At 40.2% G+C, this 23,490-nt stretch overlaps 2 protein-coding genes across 2 annotated transcripts; one reads left to right on the plus strand and one right to left on the minus strand.

Annotated features, from left to right (window-relative positions):
* The first annotated feature begins 52 nt into the window (after positions 1–52).
* LOC112565352 (probable ATP-dependent RNA helicase DDX46) lies at positions 53–16,987 on the plus strand. The gene is made up of 22 exons (XM_025240762.1): positions 53–195; positions 928–1,128; positions 1,727–1,829; positions 3,110–3,331; positions 3,866–3,925; positions 4,404–4,505; positions 4,690–4,755; positions 5,063–5,159; positions 5,796–5,916; positions 6,059–6,234; positions 6,348–6,548; positions 6,945–7,027; positions 7,911–8,075; positions 8,292–8,519; positions 8,870–8,973; positions 9,174–9,336; positions 9,827–9,976; positions 11,714–12,016; positions 13,598–13,663; positions 13,862–14,035; positions 14,225–14,416; positions 16,064–16,987. The coding sequence occupies exons 1-22, from the start codon at positions 179–181 to the stop codon at positions 16,109–16,111; spliced, it is 3,042 nt and encodes a 1,013-aa protein (XP_025096547.1). The 5' UTR covers positions 53–178; the 3' UTR covers positions 16,112–16,987.
* LOC112565359 lies at positions 16,846–23,100 on the minus strand. The gene is given in 3 exon segments (XM_025240774.1): positions 16,846–19,462; positions 19,464–20,774; positions 21,729–23,100. Coding segments are annotated over 3 exon segments (2,832 nt in total). The 5' UTR covers positions 22,812–23,100; the 3' UTR covers positions 16,846–19,024.
* Between the last annotated feature and the right edge of the window lie 390 nt (positions 23,101–23,490).

Consider the following 23,490-nt stretch of genomic DNA (forward strand, 5'->3'; position numbering starts at 1 on the left):
ATGCGATATTTAAAACACTTAACGGTAGGAAGGAAGTAGTCTCACCGGAAGTAGTCTCACCGGAAGCTCATGTGCCGCTCAGAAAGTGTATCGTAGCAGATAACAACACTGTGTTATTACATGCACTGTCCAGTTTAGCTGCAACGATATAACATATATCAATTAAAAGAATTTAGACATGCCTAGAGACAGCAGGTAAGTTATTTAGGACTAAGTGGATGTTCAACTTTGGTGAGTTTCGGTAGTGGTTCAAAATCTGAGATGCTACAAATAAAAGAAATACAGAAATACAAGTTTACAATAAAATGATGACAACATCTTTAATTTAAAAGATCGTTTAAAGAGAAAAATCACGTTTATTTGACGTTGTAAGATACGTTCTTTGGATGCGTATTGGCAAGGGTCCATTTTGTAAAATAGTGGCTAAACTTATTCGCATGGTTTAATTGTTAAAATAGGTACCTGAGCTTGCTTATCTATATTGTTTAAACAACTTTTGGCTCCTTTGGTAATATTTGACGTTAATAGCTACTTGTTTGATCAGTGGTCGATTTGTCCTTTGGGCTTGGGACGAAATGGACCTACTTTGGGAGAAATTACCTATGAACTTCTGACCACTATGCAATTTATAGTAAACGTGTATAGATTAGCGAGGAAAAAATTATGTATCTGACATCTCTTATACAAGGAGTTTGTATAGTTCAGATACATTTTTGCACACATAGTTCTATTTGTCATTTTTGTTTGGATTTATCAACATTTGATATTGTGGTTACTTCGGAAATAATATATTGCTACAGCTGTCAGACAAGACTTTTTACATAGAAGTTATATTTGTGTTATTTAAAGCTTAAAATAGCAGAAGTTTGCTCATGAAGTTCCTGGCAGTATTTTTAAAAAAATTTATGCATTTGGTTGCATGTTCAGATCTTACCGAAAACGTAGTCGCAGCACATCACGTGACAGAAGCAGTAAGAAGCGGAGAAGCCGTTCTAGAAGCATCGAACGTAGGTCACGCCGATCAAGATCAAGGGAACGAAAACGAAGTAGATCTCGAGACCGAAGTCAGAAAGAGTCAAAAGATAGAAAGCGACGATCACCATCAAAAGATAAAGACCATTCAAAGAAGTAAGTACTTACCAGCTGATAGAATATTGATGACAGGATGGTCCTGGCAACATTTGATGTCATTGATGATTTGGCAAAGACTCATCATTGTCTTCTTTAATACAAGTTTGAAAAAAGTTAAAATCTTAAAGCACAATAGGATGGCAATTGTTTTTTTATTTTTATGCTAACATAAGGTGATTAGACGTTTCGGGGGCGAAAGCGGGACACATGCCGATGATGGTGTCGTCACCGTCAAAGAACGCCGAAAAAAGTGATTTTTAGAGACAACTGGGACATTTGATGGACTTGCTAGAAAGCCAGAAAGCGGGACATTGGGCGTCCCGCCCGATGAGCAGGCGGGACAAGATGTCAAAAGTTGGATTGTCCCGCCTAAAGCGGGACGTCTGGTCACCTTATGCTAACATTTAGTCAGATTGAAGTCAACAAAATATTAATGGTTATTTTTTATAACACCTATTCTATTTAATAGCTGTAAACATCGGAGTGACATAGACTGCTATCATACCACCAATGAGTGGAGTACCTAAGATTTTGCTAGACACATATGCTGTGAATGAAGATGCAGGTGTATTGAGAAGTTTATATTTTTTCCCAGAAAGGAAAAAAGCAGACGGTCAAAGAGCAAGTCTCAGAGTCCAGAGAAGCGAGTGACTCATCGTGAAGGTGCTCTATCTGTAAAAGATGAGCCTATCAGTAAGGTAAAATCTATTGAAAAGAGTTAAAATGAAAGTGCTGTTATAGAGAGAGTGTGTCCCTTCATGAATACTTTATTTAGAAATATGAATTTGTGGTAAAGAATTAACCCTTCCATAGAAGTGGTATACTTGATGACTTCAAATATCCCACTCTTTCAGTCATATACACCATTCAGAAAATAAGATGAACAGCCTACCATTGAGGCATGAAGAGCAGTACTGAAGCATACCTAGTTAAGATGAGACTGAACAAAGGCACATTACAAATAGTACTTTCGGAACAAATGAGATTTCAAGGATGAGAAAGAAGAGGAATGTGGAACTTTGAAGAGTAAAGAATCCCAAAGGGAAGGTCCATATGGAAAAGAGTGGAATCTGTGGGAGTGATGGTTGAGGTAGCCGGGACTTAAACAAACACTGAATGAAGGAGACTGGAGATAATTAGGAGAAGATTAGTCAGAGACCAGAGGACAAAGGTCACTAGTAACCTTATATTGGATGTGCTCACAGCAAATCAATTCAGCTTTATTATTAGAAAAGTGTAAGAGTGTTAAACATAAGGCAGTTACCTTCTGAAGGAGATAGATTGTGACCTCAGGACAATCAGCTAAGAATGCCTTGCCGTAGTCTAAGACATAGAGAATAGTTAATGATATTAGTTATGACCAGGAACAGAACAGCAAGATGATTTACAACAGTTAGGCAGAAATGGGATCCAGCTCTTACAAGACTTTGGCACAGTATTTCTTAGGATCTCAAACACAAAGTCATCTAAAACAAGTGTGAACATCAAGGAAAAAGCCTGAATACTGCATCCTGAATAAAGAAAATACAGCTATAAGAAGTGGAAAGTTGTTTCTGATGTTTAGAATCTTATCTGTGAAAAAATCAGCGAAAGCATTTGGCAATGCTACAGAATCATGATTCATAGGCAGTGGAGTCCAAAGAGAACTCTGGAATTGTTCCTTAGGAGTTTTGCTGGTAAGAATACAAGCAGTGAAAAATGAAGGTGTAGAAAATTTGTTTGAAACAGTGGGATACAGGTTTCTTTGACATGTTGATTGGTAATTTTTGGATTCACTAAATTTAAAGGCAACAGCCACAGTATCATGAGTTATTGGCTCTCAAAAGTTCTGTCATTTCTCCTGAGTCATAAACTGTAGTACATCTCATGACAATATGTCTCATCAACATTTACTTGTAACCTTCCATACATCTTCTCTGTAGTATAGCTCATCATAATATTATGGACATTGCCTCATCAACATGTTTTGTCTTTGCAGGAAGAAGAACAGAAACATCTTGAGGAAGAAATGCAAAAACGCCGTGAGAGAATAGAAAAGTGGCGTCAAGAGAGGAAAAAACAGCAAGAGCTGATACCAATCAATTTTGCTCAGCCCTCCAAGAAATGGACTTTAGAGGATGATGAAGATGAAGACGAAGAAGAAGTAAATAATGCTGCAGGTGTTGATGAAGATATTGATCCTCTTGATGCATACATGCAGGTGAAGTTATCACAAGGCTTAACAGCAGTGTTATGTGTTTATTTGGTTTGTGCTTGATAGAATTCTACCAGTTTTTTATGTTTGTGGTTTCATTCATGAGCAGTGATGCTGTTTTCATTCTTCACTGACCGGTCACTGCTAACAAGACTTTTTTACCTTTTTGTAAAATCTATGCATGAAATTAGTTTTGTTTTATTAAAAATTATATATTTGCTGTGGGTTTTTTTCGTTGAAGAGTAATTTGGAAAAATGTTTGTAATATTTTTATTACTGTGTGTTACGTGTGTGTGTGTGCGCATCCAGAATGGGGAGAATGTAACATTTTGTGTTGTTAGAACACTTAAATTTTAAAATAAAAAAGATATAGTGCAGATTGATTTGAGCATTTGAATTTTAACATTCTCCTAAAAATATCTGATGTTTTACATATTCCTATTATCGTTTGAATCTTAAATTTGCCAGAATCCAGGTAGAAAGGTAGAGGAGCAAGCACTTGCTTGTCTGTGGTTGTGCTTATGTATCTTTAATTTTCAGACAGTAAATGATGAAGTTAAGACATTGCGAGACCCCGAAAAGCCTGCTAAAGAATCGGAGGTAAGAAATGATGACATTTTGTTTTGCACTTTTTATTTTCACTTCTCTTTCAGACTGTTTGCTAGGGTTTCTGATGTAACTGGTTGCACTGAGACAAAATTGGATGTTCACGTTTTTGAAAAAGTGTTCATTGCAATGTGAAATATTTATTTTCCTTTTTTTGTTTTTGTTGATTAATTTCTGCCCAGATCATTTTGGTTTGAAGACAGTTTAGTTTTCATCGCCTTCTTACTACTAACTTGCAACATTTCAGTAAAGTTAATCACCTTAAAACGGAATGGATGGATTTAATGGACTGGATCCTGTATGCAACTATAGTTACGCAACATTTTGTCACCACATGCTAATACAATCGCATCCAGAATTTCATACTAAATCATCAGTGCTCAGAAAGTTAAATTTTTGCCTTCTTTTAGGAGCAAAGAGTGTTTAGAGGGAGACTTAAAAGTAAGTGCTAAAGAATATTTTTCTGTTGCAGCCTAAACAAAAAGTACAGTTTGTGACAGCTGTGGTAAAGAAGAAGGCGGATCCAGCCAAGCACAAGGGAGAGCTGATGGAGAGCAACATTGATGCCATGGAGGTCTGTGGTGCTTGTCACTATGCTGTCATGGTGTTGGACACATTACTATGCTGTTGTAGTGTTAGACACATGACAAATGTTTCATATAAAAGACAACTTAGTGGTCTAATGCTATTATGAACAGTAAAACAATCGTCAACTGCTACAAATTGAGATGAATTATATGGAGGCATCTTTGTTTCAGTATTCTTCAGAGGAAGAAGAAGAGGACTTGGACTCAGCTATGGCAAATATGGTGAAAAAGAGAAAGGTTAGATAAAAAATGGAGGTTGCAAAGAGTGTACTGAGTTTTTTTTGTGTGTGTGTACATTTCTGCAAAAGTTAACCTAATTTATGTATGTCACACACTGCTTAAAGCCAGATTAGAAAAGACTTGACAAAATTAATTAAAAGATCCAACTCCACTGTAAGGGCTGTGACCATGTCACTATACTGCTGTAGCTTAGTTATAAAAACTGTGATAAAGGTTATTGCCTGTGTTGTGCTGTGCCATGTCATCAAATTTCTGGCATTTAAAAAAAACTGTCTCCAGTTTACAATTTTTTTCCCATTTGCAGGAATTGACAGTTGTCAACCATGAAAAGATATACTATGCCCCCTTCAGAAAGAATTTTTATGTTGAAGTTCCAGAGATCGCAAACATGACACCAGCAGGTGTGGTGACTATGCATGGTTGTTCATAAAATATCAGTATACATGTCAAATACCAAATCTTTGTTCATGTATTCAGCTTTGTTAGTTGAACCAATATTTTACATAATTTTGATGTACTTTTAAGTGTAGTGTTGGTTGACACCACATTATATGCTTAGTTCAGAGTGCCTGCCTGAGAATGGATTTCTCATAATAGGACTGGGATGTGACTTAAAAATGGCCAGATGTTAGAAATCGTCAAAGTGACAAGAATGATACAATAAGCCAACAGAAATAGATATTACAATGTTAGCAATGGCATGATCGGTTAAAATCAAAATGCTTGATTACAGCATTGTGAAACTCAATAAATAGAGGCATTTTAGGTGGTGTTAAGTGTGTGAAAATAGTGATGTGTGTACGCTGTAGCTCTTAGAAAGTCTTCCGTCTCAGGAAATCTGGCTTGCATCTGTATATTTTGCTGTGATTAAAAGCCATTCGCAAGATGTATTCACATTGCATAAGAGATTGCTAATGTTTTTTTTAAATACATTAAATTTTCTAGTTGCCTCAGTTAAAGACCCTAGTCTAAAGTACTTTAAGTAGTAATACTGTTTATAGTTGCTAATGCTGATAGTGATTATTTCTATTTAACAGAGGTAGAGCAACTGCGCAATGAATTGGAAGGCATCAAAGTTAGAGGAAAAAATTGTCCTAAACCAATCTACAGCTGGGCTCACTGTGGTGTTAATAAGAAAGTGATGGATGCTCTTAAAAAGTAAGTTTGAGTTTATTGAAATGGTAGTTTTATTGCTGGCAAGCAGAAAAATGAAATCTTATTTCATCACGTGCACATTTCTTCATTTTTGATACAAGATTTGTGGTAAAAAGAAATATCATCCTTTTGTTTTATTTTACAGGCACAATTATGAACGTCCAACTCCTATTCAAGCTCAGGCCATTCCAGCAGTGATGTCTGGTCGTGACCTTATTGGTATTGCTAAGACAGGTAGCGGAAAGACGCTGGCTTTTGTACTCCCCATGTTACGCCACATTCTTGATCAGCCCCCGATAGAAGAGGGTGATGGTCCTGTTGGTATGTTTATTTATTTTCAACAGTACGCAAATCATGTTTATTTCTGATTAATGAATTGTAGCACTTACATTTATGACAGTTTTATTGTTGATGGTTGTAATAATTATTTTCAGCTGTCATTATGACTCCTACACGTGAGCTGGCACTACAGATCACAACAGAATGCCGCAAATTCACAAAACCACTGGGTCTGCATGTAGTGTGTGTGTATGGAGGTACTGGTATATCTGAACAAATTGCGGAGTTGAAACGAGGATGCGAAGTAATTGTCTGCACACCAGGACGCATGATTGACATGCTGTCAGCCAACAGCGGTAAGTCAGCTTAGTAGCAGTCCAGATGCTTGTAATTATTTGTTTTTTCCTTTTCTTCAGGACATTAGAAATAGTAAGGCTCTAGAAATTTGCAGGTTTGCAAGGAAATTGTTATGCCACCATAAAACTGTGAAATACTAAGAAAGAAAGTTATTTTTAATTTTATAATATGCAGGATTTTTTGTTCTTTTTTGGGGGATGGGGGTGTGCGTGTGGGGTCTTCCAACTTCCAAGAAAGGATGAGGAAAAAGATGGTAAAGTTTATGTTGTTTCTTGTGTGCTGTCTTCTATAAAGTTTGTATTATTTTTTGTTTGGCACTATTTTTATTAAATTTTAATAATATGCTCTCAGGTGTTAGCAGGTGAATCCCAGTGATAAATTTGTCTTGATTGTAGGGCGAGTCACAAACTTGAGACGGTGTACTTATGTGGTCTTGGATGAGGCTGACCGTATGTTTGACATGGGGTTTGAACCTCAGGTATGTATGAAAGAATAATAGAAGATCTAAATTTTGAGCTGTATTCTGATGGTTTTAGTATGTGTCTTTGTGTTTTCTCTAGTTTCTGGCTATTATTATAGATAAGGTGATTAACTCTTTGAGTCCAGGACTTCACCTTTGATTCTAATCCCCAGGTACACACAAAAATTCAAAGTATTTTTAAAAAAACTAAAAAAAAAACCTATCTAAAATTGATAGAAGCTAAATCAAAATTATGATTTAAGTTCAAAATTAAGAAAAAGAAATTGTTTCTACCTTATTCCATCATGAAATAGCACTTTGTTGTCAATCCAAAGAAAATTATGTATATAAAATAGTATTTCCAAAATTAAAATATTAATATGTTTAGGAACAGTTGTGCACGTGTGTCGCTATTGTCTTTGAAAAGAATGGTACATTTGGAAAAATTCAAATGTTAAAATTAACATCATATTGTTTCTGTGTTAAGGGACATTAGTCTTTTCAAACAAGATTCACCTTGCTAAATGGATTTCATTCCTTTTTTTTTTTACGTAGTTTTGTAATAAAAATTATTGAATACGATGGACACGGGTGGGGGGGGGGGATGGACCTCAGTGAGATTACTCAAGTTTGGAAGAATGCCCTTATAGAAAAATAAAAACAAACCAAAAAAATACTCATTTGCCAGAAGAATTTTAGTCTGAAAACTATCTGTAATAGTTTTGTACCTTTGGAAAACTATTCTCATTGACAGTGGTCTGTCTTTGACTTTAAAGAAAAGAAAAAAAGAATCGCCATGAACAACATGACCTTGAAAGTGTCATTCTAAAGGTAACAGGTATTGTTGTAGTGATGATATAAGATCACACCAGACTGATGGATTTTTTTTGTAAACATGCAGGTTATGCGAATTATTGACAACATACGGCCAGATCGCCAGACAGTGATGTTCTCAGCCACATTTCCACGCCAGATGGAAGCACTGGCTCGTCGAATATTGAACAAACCTATTGAAGTACAAGTGGGAGGTCGCAGTGTTGTGTGCAGAGATGTCAATCAGAATGTGGTAAGGAAAGAGTCTTTGTAACCATCATTTTAAAAATTCTTCATTAAAATGAAGTTTTATAAAAAGAGTAGAATATGTATGCAAAAGACAATTTTTAGAGAGCAACAATAAAAGAGGCTTTGATGATTATAAGCGGTAAAAAGGGAGATTATTAGAGGTATAGAAGATTGTATGTGTCTATATGTGTGTGCACATAGAACTGGATCACGGTTGCAGATAGTGATTGAAGAAGACAAAAAGTTGTTCAAGCTGCTTGAACTGCTGGGAATCTATCAAGAACAGGGGAGTGCACTAGTGTTTGTTGACAAACAAGAACATGCTGATGAATTAATGAAAATGCTAATGAAGCATGCGTACCCATGCATGGCACTACACGGAGGCATTGACCAGTATGATCGAGACTCCACGATCCTGGATTTCAAAAATGGTATCTTCAAAGTCCTGGTAAGGATGCCTTTGTTTTGAAGCTTTTCAGTTTTTGTTGTTGTAGGATACGGTTGTAGCATGGTTTAGATTTAAAAAAAATGTGTGTTCTTTTTAATGTGTACTGCACATGTCATACAATTGAAGGATTCATATCAGATGCTGAAGCACACACCCTCGTCATGCCGAAATTGAGACAAAATCCCTACGATACAACTTTCAAGTTTTGTATATTAGCGGCCTATTTGTGGAAAAAAATAGAGATTAAAAAAAATTTAATGGGTGCAGCTTATGTACAGGAGTGCTCAATTGACCTAATTTTATGGTAGTCATGGGCAGAGCCTTAAAACACAGGGTGTTTCTTGTTTCAGGTGGCCACTTCAGTAGCAGCTCGTGGTTTGGATGTCAAACATTTGATTCTAGTTGTCAACTATGATTGTCCCAACCACTATGAAGATTATGTTCACAGATGTGGGTGAGTTTATTAGGGGTATGAGCATGCATGAGTTTGGTTAGATAGAATGAAGGTAAAGTAACATAAATTTGATATCATATCAAAGGCTAAGAAAAAAATTAAACAGAGAAGCTTGTAAAAGATAAGTAGTCTGATAGATTTGAAAAGCATGCCCAGAATGCTGATATACATTGTTCACATGTTGTTTTCTTCGTCAACAGTCGGACAGGCCGGGCAGGAAACAAAGGCTTTGCTTACACTTTTATAACTCCAGAACAGGAAAGGTATGCTGGGGAAATTATCCGTGCCTTAGAGCTATCAGAAGCTCCGGTTCCTGAAGAACTGAATAAACTGTGGAATGAGTACAGGGAGAGAGCCAAAGCAGTAAGATGTGTATTGGCTAGATTCCTCATACTACCTCATACATGCTTCATATAATACCCCATGTGTAACTCATAAAAATGCAGTGCCTTTTGTTGCTTGGGGAGGTGGGTAAAAGGATGCTGGCAATTTTTTTTAAAGGTTTTGGTAAAAACTGAAGAGGTGCTGTAGACAAGACAGTCCATAATTGTTCACCTTCCTGTTTGAATAATTTGAGATTTTGTTTCTGAAACAATCTAGCATTGATTTTAGTTATGTGACAAAGAATGCTCATATTGTTAGATACAGATTTTATCAGCTATAAAACCTAATGAATTTATGGCTGTTAAAATGAAGGTATCATTTTTTGGAGCTGTTATGTGACTAGGCAAACAAAAATTCCACAGGTTATCTATATGTGTTACAGGCTGTTATTTGTACATACTGCAGGCTGTTATTATCTGTACATGTTACATGCTGTCAGCCTCATAACTCATACTGTTCGCTTACATAGGAGGGACGCACCATAAAGTCATCAAGTGGGTTCAAAGGTAAAGGGTTCAAGTTTGATGAGATGGAAGCTCAGCTAGCTGATGATCGGAAAAAACTGCAGAAAGCAGCACTGGGCCTGCAGGACTCTGATGATGAAGATGCTGGTTTGGATGTAAGTGTCCCTATGCTGATATGTATGTAAAATCAAAAAATTTATGTTATTCGTTAAAAATAAGTATAATAAATTGAAGCCTGTGTGCATCTTTGGAGGAAGCATTAATTGGTAACAGTGATTCATCTATTTTATGTTTAGCCTTATTTGTTGAACAAATGTAATGGAAGAAAATTTAAAATAGTTGCTCTTAGATTGTTTGCAAATAATGTAACAGCATAATTATGATGGCAGTTTCCATGGTTTACATTCTGGTAGCCATCAGCTATACCTACTTAATAATTTTGTTTCTTTTTGAACTTAACTAGATGACATGACCGTTAGGAGTTTAAGGGCTACAGCTGCTTTTCAACCAAACTTATTACTGCTCCTGGTCAGTGAGGTTAGCAATCCTGGCTGCTCTACACAGATGTGTCCACTTTCAGCTGTTACATATAGGTTTAGCTCTCACCTCGTCATCCCAGTCCCTGGGAATAACCTTTTTTTCTCAGGGTAGGGTGGTTGGGGACCCCTGTTTTACTTGGCTGGCAGGTAAACACAGCCATCAGACGGCGTATTTGTCTGAATTTCTGCTACTTTCCCTATGAGCTTTCATCACCATACCTGTCCCAGCCTTTTGTGCTGCCTTTAATAATGTCATCATTCCTCTCTCTGGTACAGTGGCGAGGATGCCATGCACAAGCATGACATGGACTTCCTTGTACATAGCAGTTTCCATCATCAGCTGTATTCCTTTACCCAGTAGGCTGATCTCCATTCGCATCTCTGTTAAGCCTCACAATATCACAGTTGTGAGATGCAAGTGTTGCGTTTTCTGAATGATTATGCTACTCCTCCCGAAGGACCAGCAACAATCAAGAGACAAGTGAATGAATGATGAGCATGTTTCTTCCCATCAGAACAGCTGTGTTTTGTAGCAGCAACTAGTCGTCTCAGTTTGACCTCCAGGTTCCCATGCCTTCTTCCTGATGTAGGGAAGGGTGTTGGGCACTGGAAAATAGGAGAAAAGCTTTGACAGCTTTTCCGAGTAGTCAGAATTGTCAGTTTGATCCTCCATTCTGGCAGAGCGGTCCGGTGGCGCAACGGTTAGCGCTGTTAGCGCCTGTCACCAATACAGTGAAGGTTGGCTGCCCTGAGTTCATTTCTCGTCTCGGGCACGCTGATCTTTCTCTGCACGTGACATCTGTTTACAGGGCTGGCTGCTTGCCGTAATATAGCCTCAGCTGCTGGCACAGCGTAAAACACCACTCCATTCTGGCGATATGGTGCAAGGCTTCATTCTTTGCTGCTGGCCCGTGGCCCCAGTAAAGAATCCCTTCCTCATTTTTGTGCTGTCCTATGAACCTATTCTTAGTTTAGTTTATTCCTTATTGCTCCTTTTATAGAGCATAGGAATGCAACAACAAACCTATTCTTCAGTCTGGCTGAATCTTGCTGCATTTAATTGTTGGGTTCTCAGAGCTGGTTGAAGATGGCCTTTTCCTTTTTTTTTTTTCCTCCAGCAGTCTCCTTGCACCTAGGTACTTTAATTTATGTAAACATCTTGCACCAGCTGGGCACTTACCGTGAAGTAGTTGAGGGCAGATGCATCTGGGTAGAGTAGAGCAGGACCATTTACCCCACTGACTAAGGGCAGTAATTTAATATAAGAGTAGTTGAGGCTCCAAGCTCTCAATAGCTGGATCATCTAGTAAATATTGACAAAGTAAAATTACAAGAAAAATTTTCTTGTCACAGATTGAGCAAAAGATTGAAGATATGTTTGCCAGTCGCAAGCGTGTCACAGATGTTGCAAAGCCAGTGCCTGGCCAGATGGGCCCTCCTATACCAGGCATGATGGGCCCACCAGGTGTAAACATGATTCCAGCCGCACTGGCGATGCAAGGCTTTCAGTGCATGGTGCAAGGGATGGTTCAGACCATGGTGCAGAATGTGCAAAACTTCATTCAGAACTCTCCCATAAATAACCCCAAGATGGAGTTGGCAAGGCGACTGGCGGCCAAAATCAATATTCAGAAGAACCTGGGACCCGAAGCACAGGTGGGTCTTTTCCTTCATGTTTGTTGCATGACAGGTAGCAGAGATGTTTGCAAACAGCTTTGTGCATTCTGCATGTTTGCATTTTGAATGGAGTGTATAAAGCTTTTATCATATTTGGTCAACTACTTTGAAATGTTTCCTCAAAATATATTGGACATGGTAGTGTCTTTTGCTATCTTAATGCAGAAAATTTACCAGAGCTCGTATTCATTAAGAACATTTTCCTATCCTGTTACCCAGCCTACCCTTGGTAAATCAGCTATCTGCAGATTGAGGCTGAAATCCAATATTCATGGGCTCTGGGCAGGCCTACCCAAATACTAGAATTTGTCATCTAAAGGAGCATCATTTGGTCTGAATATATAAAATGTATAATTCCACAGCTTCTTTTACATGCTTTTTTTAAAACAACAAAAAAGGTTCTTATTTTAACCTGATATTTATGCATCATTTATATTTCCAACTTCCCCCTATGACCAAACATTTCATGCTTAGTGGCATTCATTTTGGGAACTTCCAGTATGTGCCAATCAATCATGTAACTTCACCTATATAGTGACTCATAATCAGGAGTTAGTTTGCCTGTTGGATTAATGTAAACAACTAGTTCCTTACACATGTTAGGGCAGTTATACCCATGAGTAAATTGCCAATAATTGTGTGCTAGTCATGTTATAAAGGTAAGTAGTGCTTGCCCATCTAACAGGCTGCTGTGTGAGATCTCTCTGTATTTTCGTTAGTTTTGCTGGCCACAAGTGTTTTGGTGCCTAAAAATTGTATGTGCTTGATTGTCACACACTGAATTATCTGGTGGTCTGTGTTTTGAGCCCATTTTCTGGAATCTCCACCAGGCTGTGACTGATCACACTTGCAGCATGGTCTAATTCTAGACCTTGTGATTGATAAGCCTGCTTGTGAAGTTCACAGGCTGACTGAAGTGGCCTGTTCTCTTGAGTCAGATCATTACATTGTAACATTGCTATTACTCTAAGACTGCTTGTCTTAAGTTCAGCAAAGCATTGTATCATATTTCAAACAACTCCTTTGTGCTACGTCCTTCACTCTGCAATTAGCTACTGGTTGTCTTTCATCTTTGCTGCTGAATGCTTTTGCTGAATTTTTTTTACAAACATTAGATCAAGAACCTTTGGGTAGGATCTTGAATGAAATTAATCTTTTCCAGATCTTTGATCAAGATTGTCTTCAACAATTTTGCATTGTTAATAATGTGTGTGTGTGCACACACATGTGGTTGGTATGCTGTATATTATGGTTGTAATATATGAGATGTTTTATATTATGTGGAGGGTTACCTTTTTTACATTCTTGAGACACTTGAGAATTTTTATGTAGGCATGTGGTGTACCTGGTATAATGTTTTTGAATTCTGTTTGGTCACATGATTTAATGTTGATTTTAGCATTGTAAAGTGCATTAAGCATTCTTAATGAATTTGCTTTATTTATATATAGATGATTATTATTATTCTACAGTTGTTATACGGCTTTCAGCCAATGCTGAGAGTCTGGAAGCATAGTACAAGAGCTTCATTTTCTCTCTTTTCTGTATTTTGGCTTGCAGGACATTACACAGCAGGCAGCAGCAGCCATCATGAAGGGAGGTTCAATTCAGGCTCCCCAAGTTGCAGTGAGTGTTGGGGTTGTATATTGTGGTTAATGTATTATGGATTATGCATCTGTAAAATACACACCAGTCCAGACCTGTGAGAGAAGTGTGTTTGCATTTACATCGCTGCATGTGGTCTCCTTAATGACACCAGTGGGTCTTTTAGGAATCCATTAGTCACATCAAGTTATATGGCTGCTTGATTAATTTGTGTTGCAGTCCAAGACTATTGCTGAACAGAAAGCAGAGAAGATTAATGCTAAGCTTGGGTACAAACCTCCATCTGAAGAGAATGAAGAGTCTGAAATGCCTGCTGAGACATTCAAACGCTATGAAGAGGAGCTGGACATTAACGACTTTCCCCAGACAGCTCGTTGGAAGGTCACATCCAAGGTGAGTGCTTTGCTTGACAGCTTGGAAGAATTATCACATCCAAGGAAAGTGGGTTTATTTTGGGCAGTGTGGAAGAAATATCACTCTAATAAAATGTCATTCTTAAATACAAGAATAACGAATCAAAGTTATAAATATAGTTAAGGTTAATTTCTAGTCAACTACTTGAAATTTTCTTTTTTTCTTCAGGATGCTCTGGCTCAAATCTGTGAGTACTCGGAAGCAGGTATCACAGTACGTGGCACTTATGTGCCGCCAGGAAAAGAACCAAAAGAAGGAGAACGACGTCTGTATCTGGCCATTGAAGCAACCAATGAACTTGCCATAAGCAAGGCCAAGAAGGAGATCACACGGCTGATTAAGGAGGAACTGGTTCGCCTGGTAGGCAAAAGACTTGGGGGTGTTAAAGTATATTTATTTGTTTATCATTAGTGCTGGCTGGGGTGAGAGGCTAGTAGGCTGGCTGGGGTGAGGAGGTTGGGGGTGGGGTGGGGTAGGGGAGAGAAATAAAGTTACTGAGTAAAGAAAAACCCAAGAAGACTGGCAAGCTGGGTATAAAATGATAGACACGAAATCATTTGTCTTCAAAATGTTGGGTTGCAAAACAATTGTTTGCTTACGTCTAAAACAGATTTGAGACAGCACAAGGAAGCTGCCATGTTGTGTTGATATGACATCGTCTGGTGTGAGAGTTAACTGTTCTTCGAAATAGGGTCATCAAAATGTTGTCACCCTGTATTTAGAGGTTGTCCTGTAAAGTTTTAAACCAGAGTGAAGTAATGTAAGGTTGAGTGAATTGGAGAATACAGTGGTACCTCGACATACGAGTTTAATTCGTTCCGTAACCTTGCTCGTATGTCAAATTGCTCGTATCTCAAAGCCATTTTCCCCCATTGAAATTCATTGAAATGCCATTAATCCGTTCCAGCTCCCAAAACACCACCTCAGTTGTTTTTGTTAAGTGTTTTTGAATAAGAAAAAGTGTATTTACAAGAAGAAACATTTATTTATGAATAACAAATAGATATTCTATAAAAACATATTAAATTCTTCGTTTATGGAAGTGTGTGGGATCTGCTTCAGCAAATCACCGTAAATCGCTCGTGCCTTCTCACACATGATGCTTTGTGTTAAGGTTCCTCCTTGAAGCTGCTTCTCTGTCACCCACACAGTCAATAGTTTCTCCATCTTTTCATGGAGAGAAGTCCGGAGATTAGAAATTATTGTAACGCCCTTAGCTGGCGTTGTAACCTTTATCAACTCCTGTTTAAGCTCAGAACATATCATTGATGTGCTGCACCCGTACATCCTCGCCAAGTCAATTACTCGCACACCTAGCTCAAGCAAAATACGCGAACCCAACTTATCAAAAATGCTTCGAAAACGAGGGAAACAAGCACACAGACTGAGGTCTAGTCTGAGGTGGGAGAAACTGTTAGACGCTGCACACGACCCCAACATCCGCCCCGCATGTTGGGGTCGTGTGCAGCGGTGTAGTGTGCGATTCCTCGTATGTCAAATCTTGCTCTTATCTCGAAGCAAAATATCGCTCGCTCGGCGGCTCGTATCTCAAAACACTCGTATGTCAGGGCACTCGTATGTCGAGGTACCACTGTACTGGTGTAAAAGACAATACAAACAGTAACACAGAGTTTTAGTGTGGTGACTGCATTCTTCCTTACTGCAGTTATTGCCAAAGTTGTGAGGCCGTAGGTTTCAGATTGTGAAGGAAGAGTGCCATTACAAAACATGAAGAACAGTAAATATTCATGCAGATTGCAAGCTGGTTGCGCTGGTCATTCGGCTAACCTGCCAGATAGTTCACTGTTTGTTAGCATTTAACCCCACTTCCCTGCCCCCAGGAGTAAGAAATGAAATAGTGCAGGTCAGAAGAAGTGGGATTGTAAGCAAATGTGATTTACTGCTTTGAAATAATTGACAGGAGCAAGACAGTGTGACAGTAAGAGTGATAGTATGTACAACTTCCCTAAAAGGAAAAAAAATTGTATCAAACTTTTGTTGTTTCAGCAAAACTCCTACCAGCCTATCAACAAGGGGCGCTACAAGGTGTTATAAAGGAGATCTCTGCCATGCACTCTGTCCCTCATTGAGAGGAGATTGGAGATGATTTCATTTAATGGGAGGAGCCAGAAGGGGCCACCGAGAGTTACAGTCCACGATTCACGTTTTGCAATTTTTGTGCCAACAGTGCATTGGGTCTTCTTATAATTATGCATTACGTGAATGGAGTTTTTCTTGCATTTTATATGTGACTGTTTTCATAACAATGACTTTATGAACTTACGACACAAGCAGAGCAAATGCATCTGGCTAGAGAGGGGAGGTCATGAGCAGTTGCTAGAAGTTTGTCAAACAACACTCTTCCAGGCTTCAGGGTCTGTGTTCATTGTAAGTCCTTTTTTTTTCAAAAATGCAGTCATGGTAGAGGGAGGTTTAAGGAAACAAAGAGGTGTTGTGTGTCTTGCTCACTTTTTCAGGATTTATTTCTCATGTTTTGCACCTACGTGCTGTATGAGATTGTCACCAGGATAGCAGTGGACATTAGCAATAAGATTAAATATAAGTAGTATATATGTATACAAAACAGCTTTTCTTTCGAATTTACTGTTTGACTTACAAAGAAGGGCCTTGAGTCAGAGTTATCAAGAGATGATTCCATGTTAAAAATGTTAGCACATTTTCTGAATTGTTCAAATTTTTGTGTGTGTGTGTGTGCAAGTGTAGGGAGAGAGGGGTGGAATGTAGGTGTCAGTGAGGGAAAGAATTGTGGCAAGTACCTACTTCTTTGCTTTTTTTTAAAATATAAGTACAAATAGAAGTAACCTGAATTTTATCAGTCATAAGTGAAATGAATGGCAAAAATTCAGCATGTCGGATATTTTCTTGCATATTAATACTTCCTGAATGAAAAAGAATGTTTTATGATCATGACAAGGTGTTTCTGTTTTTTTGTGAACAGACTGATGAGTTTATAATTGACATTATGTGAAAAAAACAAGACAGAAGTGCAGAGAATTAATGCTTGGTTATCTTATTGTTAATGTTTTCATTCATTTGAGGTCAGTGTTTTGGGCATCTTTTAAGCTTTATCATTATTATACAATGATAAAATATTTAACTAGTACAGGAACACGATTTTAAAATGTCTATATAGTTTATCTGAAGTATAAAGTATTTTTAATAAATGTATTGTACACAATATTTTAAATCAGACCATAATCCAAATGAAAAAGAGGTAATAATTCTGAACTGGGACTTTTTAGTATCTTAAGAACTTGGAGATGGTGCAGTCAAACGTGGTAGTCCATCAGGACAAAATCAGTAAATGGATGAATAATTAAACAAATACATTACAACCTGAGCGTTCGTATTTGATCGACATGCATAATCCTAGAGCTAGTGTAAATACAATGCAAACTTGCTGTAATGTGTTATTTATAACACTTGATTATATTTTAAAATATTTGATTTTGCATACAGCCGGAACTGACAGTTTTATTTTGGTTAGAAATATATAGAGTTTGTATTCTACTCAAGTTAGTCAACATAGCATGACCATTATGGTAGCCGAAGACGCTACTAGCCTCAAAATAATCTTTGTAGCTCAGGTGTGACGCCTTGACATTGCTCCCTCCTTGTGTGTGCTGTATTCTGAGCCCAGAATCTTAGTTCAGCATTTCAGGACGAAGAGTGTCCGAAGCAGGGTTAGGGTTAGCCTACAACTAAGACCATGCGCTATTATCCTTGGCCACCACGAATAAGCTACCTTCACCTAACGAACCTGTACGAGTAGCATGAGTGTTACTCTGCAAGCCACCTTCTTTCTCCATCATCACGTGTAACAGCGAGCCGTTGACGGGGGACAACAGAAAATGTAGTGGGACGGTCCTCACCAATCGTGAGAAGTCCGCCCTGAGCGCGTGTGTGGAATGTTATTTAAACATTTCCAAATACTTTTTCATTGGGTTCGCGTGTAAACAGTTTTTGTTTTTGTTTTTTTACTTGTGGCACGCACATCTAATATCCGTCTATTACACAGTTAATATAGTATGCATCTAATATACACATAAACACATTTAACACCTAATGTAATAAGCGCCTAATATACATCTAAAACTAATTGAGTAAGGTTTCCTGAATTTAATTTTAATTCCAGGAAATCTAATTTATCGTCCCGCCTTTACACCACCATAAAGTTTTGCTTGAGTTGCAGCCACAACTGTAGTGGTTATGAAGAACATTGCCGGATACTAAGTGTTGTTTGAAAGTTGTTGAGGAGCACTGCACTCCTTGAGCTCTTGTGCAGAAATTTTATAGCTTATAATTTGAACAAGTTCCTCTGGATGTTACCTGGGACAGCTGGTGGAACTCACCTTTCTCGGGACCAGTTTTTTTTCTTTTTTAAAGGGCGGTGCCCATCTCTACTCAATCACTCTATCTACCTTCCCCAACCCTCTGTGGAGTCAGAGGGCGGTCCGGTGGTCGAACTGCTAGCGCCTGTCACCAAGACACTGAAGGATGGCTGTCCTGGGTTCAGCTCGTCTCGGGCACGCTGTTCTTTCTCTTCGTGCGGCATCTGTTTACAGGCTGGCTACCTTGCCGTGATGTAGCCTTCGTTACTGGCTCGACAGAAAACACCAATTACCTCCCTGTCCTCTATGGAGTCAGGTGACCATTACCGACAGCTGGATCGACTGGGGAAAGTTCGCTGCGCCCTGCACACATCGAACCGGTACACTTCCAACTTCAGACGCTCTAATTAATCTGATATCCATTGGGGGGTGGGGGAGGGAGAGAGGAAATAGGGTAGGGAGGGAGACAGATAATATAGAAAATAAAGGGAGCATAGCGAAAAGGAGTAAGAGGGGGATGAAAACATGGGAGGGGTGATTTTTGAAGAACCACAAATAAGCAGTGACGCCTGACCATACTGATTGCGGAATCATCCCTTATCGAAGGCATTCTGCTTTATACATTCTTTTCTCTTATCTCACTGAGGGAAGCCACTTTAGCCATAGCCTTATCATCTGTAAGCTCAGTTTGCGGTGCGACCTCAGCAGCGTGAGCGAGGCGAGCGCGAAGCAGAGTGAACACTTTTCTCGTGGTGACGTAGGACCCGAAGAGAAGGACACCCTGGCCGCCATTGGCCACGACTGAGATCACGCGCAGCCAATCAAAATCGAAGCCTTCAGCGAGAAGCGCCACAATCCACGTGATGCCAGTCAAGAGCGATAAGCGCGCGCATGTCTGCACGTGCTGCAGCGAGTCACGCTTGGTTTCCAACAGGGGATTAAGTGTGAAAGCCTCGTTAATCCTTCTGACGGTCAAGACGAAGAGCACCAGGTTGACCACGACAGCCACTGACAGCGGCAACACCATGGCCACCCCCACCAATACCTGAGAGCTTCAGGTAACACAACGGTCCGCCGTAGCCGATGGACTTGCCGTGAGACTGGGCAGACGAGATGACGATGACGAGGCCCACGATGATAGCGGGAAAGACGAAGGAAAGAACAGCATTTCGCGCTGTGCTCCGTGTCAGAGACTTGCTGTGTCGAGTGTGGAAGGTTCTGGCCGAGAAAGCACGAAACATGTGGACAGAAGAGACGACCATCCAGCAGAAGGCGCTCAGCCAGACGCCGTGCACTAGCATCCCAAGCACGCGACACCACGTCCCCCAAACCACGTGATGTGACGCCACCAACAGCGTCATCTGCGCAACCCACAGAGTCGCGCACAGCCCCATCAGGTTCAGTCCTGGCTGCGTGCGCAGCTCCGGAAGTAAGGCGTACACTGCCAGAGTGAGGAAGAGACAGACGATGGACAGAGAGATGACCAGTCGGGACAACCACTGTAGCCACAAGGTGGCGCTCTTCACTTTCAGGTGGAGTTCTGCTGATTGTAACGCTTCAACGCACACGTGTAGCGTATCGTTTTCAGTTGTCATGGAGATCAGCTGCGTCAGCCGCATGTCGTAGTAGTCGCCCACGACAAACAGCTGGGTCCCCCCAGAGTCACCTTGTCGTATCTCATATTCACTGGGCGACAATGTGACGTAAGCGCATGTCAACAATGGCGACAGCTCAATTTGTAGGCGCTCAGGAATGTCATGTGTTTCTATGCCACTGAAATGTGGTGAATAGTGCTTATGGAATTTAACTGTTGTAGAATTTTGTCTTTTTAAAGTAGCAAAGATTTGTGGCCAGTTCTTGGGCAAAAAAATGTGTTGCTCACTCAGGTTGTTTTCTGAGCTGTTTTCTAACCGATTCTCAAACAACTCATCTTTTTGCTTGAGTACGGCGATAATTTTTGAATTGTATTTGTGCAAAGTCCAGGGATCCACCAGAAGTTCGTGAACCAAAATCTTCTCCAAGTCGTCTCTGTCGACTTCCCTGGATCCGGTGAGGTTGCCTCTCAGTCTGATGTACTCTATCTTGGCTTGGTGATTGTTTAGACGAAACAAATCAAAATAAATATCAATATTTAGAGTGTCAACATAACTGAAGAAGTGCGTTCTTTCAAGGATTTGCTTCGTAATTTGTCTCGCCAGCTCAGCCAGGGGCCGTTTTGATAACATCGACACCGTTAAGTTCGAATCGGGAACTAAGGTGACGTCAACCTTGTATACTAACCCTCTAATTTGGGTCAAGGCCGTGACACACGTGTCGCCAGAGAAAAGAAGTTTCCCATCGCTGCACGTCACGTTGTGACAGATCCCCTGAAACAGTTGAGAGCAAAATAGGAAAATAGGCTGATGAATATTTAGTTAAGTCCACAAACTTCATTCTAAGCATTGTTGCAATATTTCGGCCTGTCTTAGTCCCGTCACTCCCACTAAAGTACACATTTCTCACAAGGTCCACACACTTCTTCCTTTCTTAGGTACTGACGGCCCGTGTGAAGCAGCAACCTCAGCCCAGCTAATGATTCTGGCAGACCCGATATTATAATAATAATAATAATAATAATATGAGGATAATAATAAGAGGATAATAATAATAATTATTCTCTATTTTTTGCATGCAGTACACTATCATCGGCTGTAATTTTAGTGTCGGTATATTATTTATATATTTACGCTCCAGAAACCTTTACATGCAACAGTTAAACGACACAAGCTGGTTTGGTCATGTCACGGTTGACTGACTGCTGACTGACTGTAGCATCATGGAGTCGTCTGTGGACATCTCATCGAGACGCAGGAGAAACCATTTGCTCTTTGAGTCGAGAGGACTTATCTGAGCACGGAGCTGACGAGCTACATCTGGAAGTGAGTATCGCCAGCGTGCACAACGCCAACATGCACAGACCTACGATGGACTGGAGGCTGTCGGTGCAGCGATGTGTGTCCAAGTCTGTCAGCCGACCATTGCACTCGGCTAGGAAGGCTCAACATTCGCTCGTACCCCGGGGGTGTGATTACTACCGTGGGTGAAAATAAGAGTGCAAAGCGAAGGATCTGTCATCTGTAGCCTCCCCAGACCCGAACTCGGAAGTTCGAGAATAATATTAGTCATAACATACTGAGCCTTGAATGATGTATAGCACCATAACATGGCTGAGAGGGGTGGGATCAGAAACACGTCCTGTTACTTTACTAAATCATCACGAGTAACAATATATTATTATTATTATTTATTATTTATTATTATTTATTATTATGAATAATTACTGTTGGTCCCATGAACTGTCCTTGCGAGCAAGCGAGGGGTTTTTCCATATCCAGAAACATATTTCTGTCGGTCAGACCCAGCAACAGTGACAGGGGGGACTTGAGAGAAGCCACGCGCACTATTGCAAGGATTTCGGGTTCATTATTAGACATCCCAAGGGAAACGGTAAGAGAGTCAGGACCGTTATACACTGCATCTTTTGATGTTTCAAGAACATTCCCATTACAGATGGCGCAGAAGAGGTTTTCGTAAGTGTTTCTGTGATCTTTAACTCTGAAGGGAAGTCCTCGAGGGCCAGTCAGACAGTTGTCCTCCACGTCCTTATCGTAGTCATCTGAGGCCCACGTGCCTGTGGTGTTGCACGAGCCGACTGCTGTAAACCACTGGTGTGCCGGGCATGGTAACACCTGAACACCATGTGGTGGCACCATCGTGATGGAACAGACGTTGGCGTTCTTCGACGCGAGGTCTAAAAGGTCCTTCACTGACCGAGCCTTGTAGACGAACTGGAAGTGACGGCACGTGACGTTCACAAGCCATGGCTCGTAATCAGCAAGTTCGTGACAGCGCGCGCAGAACTGGTTCCGGTAGGTCACCTGAGTACGTAAATCAGAAACAGGTTCGTCTGTAGTGTAAACACCACGTGCCATTTCACATTTTTCTTTGATTGAGTCATTTGTCCACGACACAGGACACTTGACGACGGCCACGTGCTTGTCCGCTGTACAGCCCAGCCACCGGCTGCTCGGACTCGAATGAAGGATGTCCGAGTCATCGTCGGGACAACAGGTGTCGTAAATCTCGCAAGAAGACGTGTCCTTGCTACAAGGGAAAATCTCCAATGAACCCCACTCTACACAAGTTTCTTGAAAATAACCCAAGACAAACTGTTTCGGCGACTGAATTGTTTTATTCCAAAAATAATCCTCTGAAATAAAGCAGGGACCTTGATTAAAATGGGATGTGACACAAACTTCATGAAGCAAGCTCATAGTGAACAGGATAAATATCTTTCGAAAAGTGAAGTCACAACGGCTGAACATTGTCAACGTACTGTACACGGAGTGAACACGTGAGAACATGACACCACATCCATACAGGACGCCCTTCAGATCTTCTGGTTTATCCTCCCAGGGTCTTGTGTTCACTCCTCTATGAGGTCTTCAAGCGAGGTGCACGAGAGTCTCTGCTGGTGGTGCGCCTGGTGCTTTGCTCTGAAATGACAGACCTTCAGGATGCCTTTACATTTTATTCTTCCCACTCCTTTCGGCCAACAGTCACGTGAACATTGATACAACTGTTACTCGCGGTCTGACTGGACCCGGTGTCTGTCCCTCACATCTCACTGGTAAGTCTCTCCAGACGGATGTTTCCCCCTCACTCTGGGGGGAGCAATATCAGCGAGCATGGTTGATCTCATCTGGCATGAATTTCAAATTGGGGGTAATTTGGGGTTAAAGGACTAACGGGACGCAATTTGTTTCTCTATGAGGCATAGATAAGAGAGTGGTGTCACTTCCCCTTACTGGCTATAGGATGAGTTATCTCCATTTCTCTTCGTCTTCTTCGTCGATATGCGTTACGCTTTGTGTCTACTGTTTGAAATGTGTTTCTGCTACGCCATTAGCTGTCTTCTGGATTATTCTTCTGTGTCTGCGCCACGTGTGGAGTACTTTAAATGGTTGACTAACGGTCTCAACTACCGCATCTGCGCCATCTTGCCACTTTTGGAACAGTGTGTCAGCAACAGAGATTTAACTC

This window comes from Pomacea canaliculata, linkage group LG1 (genome assembly GCF_003073045.1).
Source record: "Pomacea canaliculata isolate SZHN2017 linkage group LG1, ASM307304v1, whole genome shotgun sequence".
NCBI lineage: Eukaryota > Metazoa > Mollusca > Gastropoda > Architaenioglossa > Ampullariidae > Pomacea > Pomacea canaliculata.